The 14,765-nt window shown below is 43.3% G+C and overlaps 1 protein-coding gene across 1 annotated transcript in view; it reads left to right on the top strand.

Annotated features, from left to right (window-relative positions):
- The first annotated feature begins 3,973 nt into the window (after positions 1-3,973).
- The window catches only part of PRKAR2A (protein kinase cAMP-dependent type II regulatory subunit alpha), a 114,034-nt gene continuing 103,242 nt past the window's right edge, over positions 3,974-14,765 (top strand). The window contains exon 1 of the mRNA XM_045496754.1: positions 3,974-4,556. Coding sequence (XP_045352710.1) covers positions 4,304-4,556 — 253 coding nt within the window. The 5' untranslated portion in view covers positions 3,974-4,303. The remainder of the gene's footprint in view (positions 4,557-14,765) is intronic.

Below are 14,765 nucleotides of genomic sequence, written 5' to 3'. Positions count from 1 at the left end.
TTATCCCCATGTAACTCAATGTTTAGTGGGCAAGAATTTTTACCCCCACTTTCAGATGTGGAAGCTATGGCTCAGACAGGATAAACTGATCTGTCAAGATAATTGGCAAATTGATAATAGAGGACAGGTAATAGAGTGAGGTCTGGGTATCCACAGGCCTGAAGAAAGGCTTGTGATGCTATCAGAGGCTGTCCTGGGGCTGCTTGACCCAAGCTCCAGGAGGCCTGTCTGTGCCACAGGGTCAAAGCCCAGGCATCTGACCTGTGAGTCAGGCCACAGATAGCACACAGTCCCTACAGGCACTGGGAAAGCCCCAGGGCCAGATGTTCCCTGAGGGCTCTCTTTTCTGCTTTCTCTGCTCTGGTGAGCATGTAGGCCTGTGACTCTCCAGCCAGGCTCTCCCTTGCTTTCCAGGTTCAGTCCTTGCCCTGACGGGTCTCTGAGGCAGATCCAAAGTCCACTACAGAGACTGACACTTTCTGGGGACACAGTGTCCTGGGAGGGGGTGGCTCACAGGTGCAGAAACACGTGCCTTGGGATTTAACTGCTTCCTGGGGCATGGATGCTTGTTAAAATAGACCAGACTTTCTGGACCAAAGGCAGTGGCCCCATGAGGGAGGCATTATGGAGGCTGAAGGACAGCTTGGGTGATGACAGAGAAAACATAACCTATTTCCCCAATTATTCCTGTCAACGAGGATCATAAACGCTTTTAAGGCAAAATAGAAACTGATGGTGGTAGGGTGCCTGGGTGGCTCAGTCGGTTAAGCGGCCGACCTCAGCTCAGGTCATGATCTCGTGGTCCGTGAGTTCGAGCCCCGCGTCGGGCTCTGTGCTGACAGCTCAGAGCCTGGAGCCTCTTTCAGATTCTGTGTCTCCCTCTCTCTGACCCTCCCCCGTTCATGCTCTGTCTCTCTCTGTCTCAAAAATAAATAAACATTAAAAAAATAAATAAATAAAATAAAAAAAAGAAAAGAAAAGAAACTGATGGTGGTAGATACTAAATGAGCTGGGATGACTGACTGGACCAGTGGGGCTGGTGTGCAGAGGTGATCAGGTGACCAATGGGTCCCTGGAGACAAGTAGGGGAATGGAGTGGCTTAGAGATCCCCTTTGGGCAGAGAAGAGCGAGGTCTTGTTGCTGGGGCTGAGTCTCCTCCCCCACCCCCAGTAGGCAGAAGGTATCAGAGGGCAGAGGAGTATAAGCTGGGAGGTCTGAGCCAAGAGCAGCCTTCCAGAGGAGTCTGGGAGAGTTTGGGTGTATCCCTTCTTCCTGGAAAGAGAAAAAAAACAAAAAACAAAAAACAAACTTTAAAATAATAAACCTATCAGGGCACCTGGGTGGCTCAGTTGGTTAAGCATCTGACTCTTGATTTCAGCTCGGGTCTTGATCACACGGTTGTGAGTTCAATCAAGATTACATGAAATCCACTGTTTCTTTGGACATAATAGTTGGTGCCCTACCCATGTTCATTTTCACCAGACCCACTACTATGGGGCTAACCATGTACCCCACCTGTATTACTGTGTATCCATAGTTGTAAAATCTCTGATAGTTGGCCCCATTGTGTTCATGTCTGCCTGTGGTTGTTGGTGTGGCAGTCTGTGCAAGATTTGACTGCCTGCTGGGTAGTGACTCCTAGGACTGGCTTGGAGCTGAGTGCCTGTCATGTCAGTGCTCTGGGAACTCCTCTTCTCTACCACAGTCTCTGTATTTCTCTTGCTTTTGAGAGTCTGTGTTTTTGGCCTTTTCACCCACCATCACACTGTTGGCAGCTGTTTCCCGGTTACTGGCTGCCTGTGGGTCTGGTTGCCACAGTGACCTCCAATGGTGCAGCTGGACAGGCTTGAACAAAGGCAGTCCTAGGAGGGTAAGGGTAGAAGATGTGGGATTCAGGGCCCTAGTATTCTTTCTCTAGGGTACCCTTCTTTGGCCAGCTCAGCTAGGCATTCATGAAGGCCCTTGAGACTCCACTTACTACAGAAGGGCTTCTTGGAAGGTGCAGGGATGGATCCCTGCTCTTGGACCAGGTGTTAGGGGAGGGGAGCCAAGTAGGGCCTCGAGGCTGGCTGGCTGTCCTTCCTCTCTCTCAGGCTGGTTTGGAACAGCTATGGGTTTCCTGCTTTCTGTTGCTGTCATTCCTTCCAGTTCCAAAGATGCCCTTTGAATGTCCCGTTTGCTGGATAGATGGTGAAGCTTTGGTGCATCTGAGAGCAAACCGACCTGCTCCTGGCAGAGGCTGATGGAAGTTCCTTGGTGTGACTGGGAGAGCCTACCCACACCCAGCTCTGTCATCAGCCCTGGAGTAGCCTTCCTCTATCTTATTTTGTAATTGAGGTCAGAGTCCTAACTGTACAGGCACCTGTCCCCCTTTAAAACATATAAAACCTGAAGAATGAGCAAACTAGGGAGTGGAGTTATGAATTCGCCTTTCCAAAGGGTTGGTTGTAGGATTGTTTGAAGCAGGCAGATCCTCAGGTGTGGTGGTGCAGTGGGAGTCACACCCAGGTTTTCTGGGTATGTTCTGACTCCTGGAAAACTTGGAAGGGTCGGTTTACTCAAGAGCAGAGAAGAGTTGGGGAACCCTGCCCCTTTAGCTTCTTACTGCCTATCCTTAGTGCAGTGTTCATAATGCTGAGATCAGAAACACAGCTTTGAAGAAAAGTATCCTAGTTCTGAGACGGGTCAGGAGAACGGTTTCACTGGCTTTGCTTGGTGTGTGGAAACCATTCATTCATTCATTCATTCATTCATTCAGTAAATCTCTAAAGAGTGTGCAGTAAGGACCAGCAGGAAACAAGTTGGATACTATCCCTCCTCTCACAAAGTAGAGGGTCCGAGACTCTTTCTAGGGGTCCAGGAACATGACCAGGGAGACACTGCTATTTGGAATCACAGGCCTACCTGGCCTAGAGCGTGGGTGGCTTCTATACCAGTGGGGATCGGTTGCTCTTATTTCCAGAAGCTCAGTTCCCAGCAGCACTGAGCTCCTGGTTGTGTGCCAAGCCAATATGAGAGGTCTTAGTGCTAATTTTAATTAATACTAGGTAATTACCAGGTGGAGCTTAACCATCCTAAATGCCTTTGAGGTTCCCAAGCCTACAGCTAGTCACTTTTTGGCTGGGCCCAGCAACGCGAGGCAGGACTCTGTCCTATGCCTACCCAGCCTTTTGTCAGCATTGTGACCCAGGGCAGTCACCTTTTTCTATTCCCTTCCAATCTGGTGTGGGTGAAGGGGGCAACTTGGGAAATAGCCTAGCCTCTCCAATTCACCTATGCCCCCTCCCTAGGGGCAAAGGATAACAGTGCCTTGTGGTCTGCTCAACACCATCAGTGTGAGTCCAGGGTGGTGTGTGGGAAGAGAAGAGGTGCGCAGGCCTAGTCCTGGGAATCTTGGTGGGAATGCTCAAGAGGAGGAACAGGCATAGAGGTTGTTCCTGCCCTGGGCCTTATTCCAGTTTCTCCAAGTTTGGCTTAGTGACTCTTCCAGGCTTATTTCTCTGCCTGTGGCTCCCAAATTACTGTATCACTGAAACTCCTACTATCTACAAGGCCTTCCCCGTTTGACATTTTGCAGATCTCTTGCCAGACTTCCGAGGGTCTTGTGGTCATGCCACCATTCCACCCAATGACCAGGGTGGTCCTAACTTTTTACCAGGCCTCCGAGTCAGCTTGAATGTCACCTCCTAAAGTGGGCCCTCTTGCTCTCCACCACAACTGGAACCACACTGAGGTTTTAATGTATGTGCCTGCGTCTGGCTCTCTGGCTGTAGGCTGTGTCCGTGGAGCCTACCAGGTGTTGGCAAACAGGAGGCTCTTAGCGAGTGTTGAAACAATACATGAAAGGTCTTAGGGACTAGGTGAAAAGCACTGACGACTCCCTTTGGCGGGTAGACCACTCATTACCGCGACTCGATCTCGACCTCGGACGGCTCTGAGCCAGAGGGCTGCCCAGCGGCGCACGCGCACTGAGGGCCGGCGGGCGGCGGGGGCGCGCACGCCCGCGGCCGCGTGCGTCACAACCCGGGCTCCTGCCCCGCCCGTCCCGCCTGCCCGCCTGTCGGTCCCCGAGGCGGCGGCGGCTGCCCAGTGACAGCGGCGGCGGCGCCAGGCCAGCCGTAGTAGCGTAGGGTCGTGCGGCCTGGAGACGCACACCCGGCAGAAGGGCGGCGCGAGGAAGGCCGGAGCCGGGTCGCGCGGGAGGAGACCTTGGGGGCACCAGGCGAGAGGCCGGCGTGAGGGAGCGCAGAGCTAGTGGCCGCCGGCGGCCCGGACCCGCCTGTCCTCGCGGCCGCCGCCGGCATGAGCCACATCCAGATCCCGCCGGGGCTCACGGAGCTGCTGCAGGGCTACACGGTGGAGGTGCTGCGGCAGCAGCCGCCCGACCTCGTCGACTTCGCGGTGGACTACTTCACCCGCCTGCGCGAGGCCCGCTTGCAAGCCGCCAGCCCGCCCGCTGCCCCTCCTTCCGGCTCCCAGGCTCTAGAGCCCGGCCCTGGCCTGGTCACCGACGCGAAGGCGGAGAGCGAGTCGGAGGACGACGAGGACTTGGATGGTAGGCGGCGGGCTGGGCCGACGTTCGCGGTGGGGGGACGGAGGGGGCGGTGCAGGGGTCTCCAGAGATCTAGAGGGGCCGCGGGGGCCGAGCACACTGGAGCTCTCCAGCAGAGTTTGCCCGGGTTTCCCGAGCCGCGGGCGTGAGCCCCGCGTGCTCCACTTCCCAGCTGCGCTCCACGGTCCTCTGAGCCCCGAGCGCACCGAGTGAGTTGTCAGATTCAGCCTGAGAGCAAATGTGCGCGCCTTCGGCCCGCGTGGTGGCGCGGAGCCCACGTCGGCCTCGCCTCTACTGGGGGACACTTCGCCCGGTTTCGTGCCGAAGACAAGGACGCTCACATCCACCGACTCTCTCGTGTTCAATAACCGGGATGGTAACTTTGGAAATCATTCGTTTTGTGAAAAGTTATGGTGAAAACTAAGCATAGACAAAAGTAGACAGATAAAGGGTGAAATGAACCCCTGTATGCCACTATCCACATTCAACAGTTTAAATATCTGTCACAAATGTTTCATTTCTACCTTTTTTTTTCTCTTTGCTGAAGTATTTTCAAGCAAATACCAGTCGGGTCATTTCGTCTCTGCATAACTGGACATGCATTTCTTAAAATATTCTTAGTATTTCTTAAAATTTCTGAAAATATTTATTAATATATGTAGTATATATTTAAACTTGACTAAAACGATTGGATCACATTTGGTGAGGGTAAACGATAATTATCTTGTTTAGCATATAGGGTGTAGGAAAAAAGACAACTCTTTTCTATATCTGGTTTAAACAAGGCTGTCAAAAAGCAATTCCATTTTCCGTGGTTGCTTTAACCTAAGCTTGGTCAGTTTAACAGTAGAATAATCCTAGTTTTGAACCGCCAAAATTTAACAAAACAATGAAAACAGAGACCAAGCTAGAGACTTTAGTGTTATTAGAGCATACTGGAAAAAAACAAAACAAAACAAAACTAGTTCTGAGTTGAATCCACATTCAGGTCACACTAACAAGGAGTTAATTATCGGTCATTGCTGTTGGAGGTCGTAAGCTTCAGTGTTGTGGACAACTTCCCATAGTTTATTCACCATTAAGAGTAGAAATGGTTCTTCTGTGTTTCTTTGACATTGCATATTAAATTATGAGGTTTTTGCCTAAAGTCTTAAAATCAAGTTGTTATTTTCCAAATCTCCTGCACAGATTTGCTTTGTGGTCTAAGAGAAGTGGTCAGACCTGTTTGATTTCAGATTCACTTTAAAATGGGGACAGTGACAATGATCTCCCAGGGATAAATGTGTCTTTAAAAGTTTTATTTCAGGAGTGTCTGCTATGTTTGTTTCATTGACATATCTATAAATCACAAAGCTGTAACCTGCTTTGTGAAATTTTTATGTATACACGTTAGTATTTTAGAAATTAGTCCCAGATGAGTGAAACAGTTTACAAGTTTTGTGTTATCTTTGTCATCTTTGATATCTTTTTAAAAATTGAGTTGACTTAGATCTTTGTAACTCTGTGCTTTATTTTACTAACATGTAAATATTTGTTATTTATATTTCTAAAGCGGCTGTGCTACGTATAATTATAGAAATCAACACAAGGTGAACTTTTATTTCCAGATAATAGACTAAAAATACATTGCACACAATGAGATACCACTTCACACCCATGAGGATGGGTATTATGAAAAAAAATAGCAAGTGTTGATGAGAATGTAGAGAAGTGGGAGCCCTTGTTCATTACTGGTGGGAATGTAAAATGGTCTGGCTGTTGTGGAAAACAGTTTGGTGGTTCCTCAAAAAGTTAAACATAGAATTACCATATGATCGAGCAATTTCACTGCTCTGTATATATCCCAGGAAATTGAAAGCAGGGAGTCAAACATATAGTTACATGCCAGTGTTCACTGCAGCATTATTCACAATATCCAAAAGGTAGAAACAACCCCTGTCCTATTAGAAGATGAATGGATAAGTAAATTGTGGTATATACATACAATGAAATACTATTCATCCTTTAATAAGAATGAAATTCTGATACATGCTACAACATGGATGAACCTTGGAAACATTATGCTACTGCAATATGCCAGACACAAAAAGACAAATATTTTATGATTCCACTTATATGAGGTACCTAAAATAGGTAAATTCAGAGAGATATAAAGTAGAATACACATTAACTGGCAGCTGGAGGTTGCTGGTAATGGGGTGTTATTGTTTAATGGGTGTTGAGTTTCTGTTCGGGATGATAAAGTTCTGAAATTGGATAGGGGTGATGGTTGCACAACACTGTGAATGTACTTAATGCTGTGAGTTGTACACTTAAATGTGTAAAATGGTAAATTTTATGCTATATATATTTTACCACAATTTTTTAAATGTTTATTTTGAGAGAGAGTGAGCTAGCAGGGGAGGGGCAGAGAGAGAGAGGGAGAGAGAGAGAATCCTGAGCAGGCTCCGCACTGTCAGTGCAGAGCCCTACTTGGGGCTCTGTCTCACCAACTGTGAGCTCATGACTTGAGCCAAAATCAAGAGCCAGACGCTTAACCGACTGAGCCACCCAGGCGCCCCTACCACAATTTTTAAAAAGACAAGAAAAGAAATACATATCCAGTGATTAGGAACATTAGGGCAATAAGCCTATAATACTTAAAATAAGAAATAGGATATGTAGTGTTAGATATGTATATAACAAAGAGATTTTGTTTAGTATGGCTAACCACCAATTCAGTTTATAAAATTATATGCTATTTGAAACACTCTTTTAATAACAGTTTTGATATCAAATAGCACATTAAGTATGAAGTATTATAATGAATATTTAACTCTTGGGAAAACCTGAAGAGTTCAGATTTATTTTTTAATTTTTTTAAAATTTATTTATTTATTTTGAGAGAGAGACAGAGCAAGCGCGTGCATGTGCGCGCCTGGGGGAGGGGCAGAGAAAGAAGGAGAGACAATCCCAAGCAGGCTCCAGTGCTACCAGCGCAGAGCCTGATGTGGGGCCTGAACCCACAAAACTGCGAGATCATGACCTGAACAGAAACCAAGAGTTGGATGTTTAATTGACTGAGCCCGCCAGGTGCCCCAAGAGTTTAGATTTATTAATATGTTTCTGTAACTGCATCCTCATGAGGACAATAATTGGTATCCAGACTTGATTCACTTCTATAATTATCATAAAACATACTCCTGTGGGTCTCCCAGCATATATATATATATATATATATATATATATATATATATATACACACACACACACACACATATTAATATTATATTGTATTATATCATATCATATCATATTATGTTAGTAGTATATTTATGTGTTATATATATTTGGTAACAGCTTTGTGGAATATAATTCACATACTATATTATTCACCCATTTAAAGTGTATAGTTCAGTGGTTTTATTATATTCAGAGATATGTGCAACCATCACCACAGTTAGTTTTAGAACAGTTTTTGTCACCCCAAAAAGAACCCCATACACTTTAGCCATCAACTGCCAACACCTCCATTCCCCTCTCATCTGCTTTCTGTCTCTATAGATTTGCCTATCCTGGACATTTCATATTAATGGAATCATGCAGTATATGGTCTTTTGCCATTCATATGAAATGTCCAGGATAGGCAAATCTATAGAGACAGAAAGCAGATGAGAGGGGAATGGAGGTGTTGGCAGTTGATGGCTAAAGTGTATGGGGTTCTTTTTGGGGTGACAAAAACTGTTCTAAGACTTCACATGGCATAATGTTTTTAAAGTTCATCAGTGTTGTTGCATAAATTAATGTGTCACTCCTTTTTATTACTGAATGTTCTATTGTATGGATATACCACATTATTTTATCCATCAGTTGATGGGCATTTAGGTTGTTTTCACTTTTTAGCTTTTATGAATAATGTTGCTATGAATATTTCATGTGTACAAGTTTTCGTGTGGACCCATGTTTTTCTCTTTGAGATGTATACCTTGGAGTAGAATTGTTTGATCATACAGTAACTCTTTGTTTAACCTTTTGAGGAACTGCCAGATTGTTTTCCAAAGTGGCTGCACCATTTTACATTCTAACCAGCAGTGTATTAAGGGTTCTAATTCCTTCATGTCCTTGTTAACACTTATAGTCTTCTTTACAATTAAAAAAATTTTTTTGTGTATTTATTTACTTTTCAGAGACAGAGTGTGAGCAGGGGAGGGTCAGAGAGAGAGAGAGACACAGAATCCAAAGCAGGCTTCAGGCTCTGAGCTGTCTGCACGGAGCCCAACATGGGGCTCGAACCCACGAACTGTGAGATCATGACCTGAGCCGAAGTCAGGCCTAACTGACTGAGCCACCCAGGTGCCCCTACAGTCTTCTTTATAACAGCCATCCACATGGATGGAAAGTAGTACCTCATTGTAGTTTTGCTTTGCAGTTCCTTAAGTGATGTTCAAATGGTTCTTGGTCATTTGTGTATCTTTTTTTTGAGAAATGTCTATTCAGGTCCTTTGTCCATTTTTTAATTGGGTTTTTTTTAAATTTTTGAGTTGTGAGAGGTCTTTATGTATTGTAAACAAGTCCTTTATCAGATGTACGACTTACAAATATTTTCTCTCATTTAGTGAGTTGTTTTTTCAATTTTTGATATTGTTTTGAAGCAGAAAAGTTTTTTATTTTGATGAAGTCTAATGTATCATTTTCTGTTTGTGATTTAGGTGTCATATTTAAGAAACCATGACCAAAAGCAAGATCATGAAAATTAACCTCTGTTTTCTTTTAAGAGTTTTATAATTTTAGCTCTTACATTTAGGTATTGGTACATTTTGAGTAATTTTTTGTGGACAGTGTCAGGTACTTCATTCTTTTGCATGTGGTTATCCAGGTGTTCCAACACCATTCATTAAAAGATGGTTTTTCCCCTATTTAATTGTCTTCGTACTTTTGTTGAAAGTCAGTTGACTGTGGTATGTCATTGTTTCTAACTCCATTCTGTTCTACTGATCTGTGTATCTGTCATATCCCACTACTACACTGATTGGTAAGATTTGTAGTAATTTTGGAATCAGCAAGTGTTAGTTCTCCAACTGTGCTCTTTTTCAAAATTGTTTTGGCTTTTGTAGTTCCTTGAATTTCTATATGAATTTTAGAATTAGCCTGTCAATTTCTGTAAGGAAAGCAACTGGGATTTTGATAGAGAGTGCATTGAATTTGTAGATTAATTTGGAAAGTATTGCCATCTTAACATTATTAGGTCATCTAAATCTATGAATATGGGATATCTTTCCATTTGTTTAGACCCTCTTTAATTTTTTTTTTTTTTAATTTTTTTTTTAACGTTTATTTATTTTTGAGACAGAGGGAGACAGAGCATGAACGGGGGAGGGGCAGAGAGAGAGGGAGACACAGAATCGGAAGCAGGCTCCAGGCTCTGAGCTGTCAGCACAGAGCCCGACGCGGGGCTCGAACCCACGGACCGCGAGATCATGACCTGAGCCGAAGCTGGACTCAACCAACTGAGCCACCCAGGCGCCCCGACCCTCTTTAATTTTTAAAGATAACAGTATTTTGTAGTTTTCAGAGTATAGGTTTTGCACTTCTTTTGTTAAATTTATTCCTAAGTAATTCATTCCTTTTGATGTTATTGTAAATGGAATTGTTTTCTAAATTTCATTTTCACATTGCTCATTGCAAGTGTGTACAAATAGTTAATTTTTAAAAATAGTGACCTTGTTTCTTGCAACCTTGCTGGGCTTGTTTACTAGTTCTAGTAGTTTTTTTAGTGGATTTTTTAGGATTTTTCCCCAGCATTTTTGCTGTACAGCATAGACCACATAACATAGGAGTTGGTCCAAACTACATTAGCAGAACTTTTTTGGAATTGCTTAATAATAATATTCCCGCAGTTCACATATCTGGATCTCTCAGCAGGATTTTGACACTGTTGAACCACCCTCTCTTGAAATTCTCTTCCTCTTGGCAGCTGTGTCTTCATTCACCTGGCTCTCTGTCCACCACTTGGCCTCTCTGCCCTTTAAATGATGGCTTATGATCTCCAGAATTTAGTTTAACTTTTTTGCCTCAGTGAACAATTCTTTTCCTGAGCATTTTTACTGCCTTGAACCTGGATCTTCAAAATCAAAACTTTTCTGCTCATACACATACCTATTTATGCTTTTTTTTTTTTGAGCGGGGGGGGGGGGCGGGTGGAGGGTGGAAGGTGGGGGTGGGGGGAGGGGACAGGGACAGAGAGAGGGGCAACATGGACAGAGAGAGGGGCAACATGGAATCCAAAGCACACTCCAGGCTCTGAACTGTAAGCACAGAGCCTGATGAGGGGCCCAAACTCACAAACCATGAGATCATGACCTGAGCCAAAGTAGGACACCTAACTGACTGAGCCACCTAGGCACCCCTTTCTTGTCTTATTCTTTATTTTTAATAGAAAAGGTTATAGGCATTTAAAAATTTCTCTACTGTGTTGTCATAATGAATTTTTTTATTGTGATAGACTATACATAAAATTTATTATTTTACCATTTTAAAATATAAAATTCAGGGGCATTGAATACATTCATTATTTTGTGCAACCAACACCACTATTTTGTTCTTCTTTTTAAAGGTTGTTTTTGACGAGGCTTCTGGGTGGCTCAGTTGGTTAAGCTAAATCCGACTTTGGCTCATGTCATGATCTCATGGTCCGTGAGTTCAAGTCCCATGTCAGGCTCTGTGCTGACAGCTCAGAGCCTGGAGCCTGCTTCAGATTCTGTGTCTCCCTCTCTCTCTGACCCTCCCCTGCTCATGCTCTGTCTCCCTCTTTCTCTCAAAATATAAATAAACATTAAAAAATAATAATAAGTAAAAGTGTTTTGGGGGAGCACCTGGGTGGCTCAGTTGGTGCCAACTCTTGATGTTAGCTCAGGTGTTGGTCTCCGAGTTGTGAGTTAAAGTCTCGTGTTGGGCTCCATGGTGGGTGGGAACCTACTTAAAAGAAAAAAAAAAGATTATTTTAGGTTTTTGAGGCTCCTGGCAATTCAATATGAATTTTGTGATCAGTTTTTCCATTTCTGCCAAAAAGCCTGTTTTCTGGGGCACCTGGTGGCTAAGTTCAGTTAAGCATCTGGCTCTTGATTTTAGCTCAGGTTATGATCCCAAGGTCATGGGATTGAGCCCTATGTTGGATTTCATGCTGAGCATGGAGCCTACTTGGGATTCTCTCTCTCCCTCTCCCTCTCTCTCTCTGCCCCTCCCCACCCCCTTTTGCAAAATAAATAAACGTTTTTAAAAAAGAGGCCTGTTTTTTTATTTAATCATCAGAATGTTGATTATTAGTATATACAGCTACAGCTGTTTTTTTGTGTGTGTTGTCTTGTACCCTGAAACCTGTGGATTTTTTAGAGTTTTCTGTATATAAGGTCATGTAATCTGTGAATAGTTTTGTTTGTTCCCTTTCATTTTGATTGCCTTTTATTTATTTTTCTTGCCTAATTGCTCTGGCTAGGACTTTCAGTACTATGCTGAATAGACGTGAACCGACAAGGCATCCTTGTCTTCTTCCTGATCTAGCAGGAAATTTTTCAGTCTTTTACCATTGAGTAAGATGTTAGTTGTGTTTTTTTGTTTGTTTGTTTTTGTTTTTAATAAATGCTGTTCACCATGTTGAGGAAATTCCCTTTAATTCCTGGTTGTTGAGTGATTTTATCATGAAAGCGTATTGAATTTTGTTAGATGTTTTTTGTGCTTCAGTTGAGATGATGTAGCTTTTTCCTTTCATCTTTTAATGTTGTATACTACACTGATTGATTTTTGTATGTTGAACCACCCTTGCATTTTTGGGATAAATCCCACTGGGTCACATTTTAAGGTATAATCCTTTTGATATACTGCTGGATGTAGTTTGCTGGTATTTTGTTGTCATAATGATTTCTTGCTGCATTTTGTAAATTAAGTGAATATATTATACTCTACTTAATTATTCTCCTTTTAGGTTGCCTCCAGATGTTTGCTTGCATGAACTTTTTTATGTATATGGGTTTTGATAATTTATTAAAGTAATTAATTTAAGCATTGGCATTGATGACTTCATCCTCAGTTCCTGGCTCAGATGGAAGTAATCTGTTTAACAATCTCAGAAGGACTGTGCAGGTCAGTGAGTTGCTTGTGGATCCTCATCTGAAAAAGATCCCAAGTCTTACTACCATCACCACAAGGAGTTTTCTAAGTAGTGATTCTCAGAGTCTTGTTAGGCATCTGAACTGGTCCATCCATTTTGAGGTTCTTTTCTTTTGCTTCAAGTCAGCACATAACCTTCTCAGAGGTTTTACATTGTGGCTGGTTAGGGTAACTGTAGTTTGGTGAATCACTACCTCTGGTTCCCGGGGCGATTATTCTGTTATATTTAAGAGCCAGGGCTGCAGCTCAGCTTCCTGACAGAATTGTTCCTCTGGGAGAGCCAACAGCAGTGAGTCAAGAGCAGGAGCCAGCACCCCAAGCTCCACTGCAGCTGTGACCATGTCTTCCTCAAAGATTGCATAAGCCTTTTTTAAAATTTTTGGCTTATTCCCCTAGAATAGATTGATAGAAATATAATTATTAGGTCAAAATGTACTTTTTTTGGTCATTTAATAAGTATAGTCATATGCTTTTCAGAAGGATTGTTCCAATCAGTATACACAGTCATCAGCAACATATGTGAATACCAAATTTGCTGTGCCATTGATAGCAGAAGGTATTAAAACTCTTTAAAAAGTACTAATTTGGGGAAATTTTTTCTCAATGTTTTAATTTCAGTTTTACTCATTGTAGGAAGGTTGAATGTTCATCTTCATCTAATGTTTGCTCATGTTTCATGTAGGGCTGTATACTTCAGATACTTACTTTAACTGAATTGGTAAGAATTACTCCTTGCTTTTGTTTTAGTTTTTTGTTTTTTGTTTTTTTTAAGTAATCTCTACCCCCAGTGTGGAGCTCAAACTCAGGACCCCAAGATCAAGGGTCATACGCTCTACTGACTGAGCCAGCCAGGTGCCCTGACTCATAGCTTTTGGAAGGTGAGAGAGACAGGAGAGTCAAGATTTACTCCTCCTCACACCATATCTGGGGTGAACCTGGTATTACTTTGGAATACCAGAGGGATGGTGCTGTTAATAAAAATACTAGACAAAGAAAAGCTGTTGTTTCTGTTCTTATAGCACTTCTGACACTACCTGGAGTTAGTGCAGACCTCACAAGTTAAAGGCTCAGTCCCACAAGATGGCCCCCCTACTTCAGATGCTAATCACAAGTCCTGGCCTCCTATACTTCTAACAGACCATCTATAAATTTGGGGGTTTCCATGACCCCCTCCTGGAGTTTGATAATTTGCTAGCATGGCTCACACAACTTAGGAAAATGCTTTACTTACTGTTACCAGTTTATTATAAAGGATACAAGTCAGGAACAACCAAATGGAAGAGATACATAAGGCAAGGTATATGGGAAGGGGCACAGAGCTTCTGTGCCCTCTCTGAGCATACCACTCTTCCAGCACCTCAGTGTGTTCAACCTGGAAGCTCTGAACCCATTTATTTAGGTTTTCTGGAAGTTCTGTTATGTAGGCATGGTTGATTAAATCGTTGGTCATTGGTGATGAGCTCAATTCAGAGCCCTTCTCCCCTCCCTCTTGGTCTAGGGACTGAAAGTTCCAATCACCTGGTTGGTTCCTCTAGTAACTAGTCATCTCATTAGCATAAGCTTAGGTGTGGTTGAAAGGGCCTTATTATGAATAACCAAAGACATTCCTCTCAATCACTTAGGAAATTCCAAGGGTTTTAGGGGCTCTGTGCAAGGAACCAGGGCCAAAGACCAAGTAAATATTATTATATCACAGTATCACACTGGGAAATTTCAAAATTAATCTTTCTCCCTCCCCTCTTCTCTCTCCTCTCCTCTTCCTTCCTTTCCTCTCAAGGGGAAGACAGAGTTGGACCTATTGCATGAATTTGAAAGGCTTGCAGGATGGCCTGGTAGAAATAGCCAGCAGGCCTGAGTCCCTGGGTGGCTCAGTCAGTTGAGCATTGACTCTTGATCTTGGCTCAGATCATGATCTTCAGTTTGTGAGTTGGAGCGCCCATCGGGCTCTTCATTGACAGTGTGGAGCCTGCTTGGAATTCTCTCCCTCTCTCTCTGCCCCTACCCCCACTCGTGCTCTCTCTTAAAATAAATGAATAAACTTAAAAAAAAAAAAAAAGAAATAGCCAGCAG

Source organism: Leopardus geoffroyi, chromosome A2 (assembly GCF_018350155.1).
Source record: "Leopardus geoffroyi isolate Oge1 chromosome A2, O.geoffroyi_Oge1_pat1.0, whole genome shotgun sequence".
Lineage (NCBI taxonomy): Eukaryota > Metazoa > Chordata > Mammalia > Carnivora > Felidae > Leopardus > Leopardus geoffroyi.
This window is presented reverse-complemented; position numbering and strand designations above follow the sequence as displayed.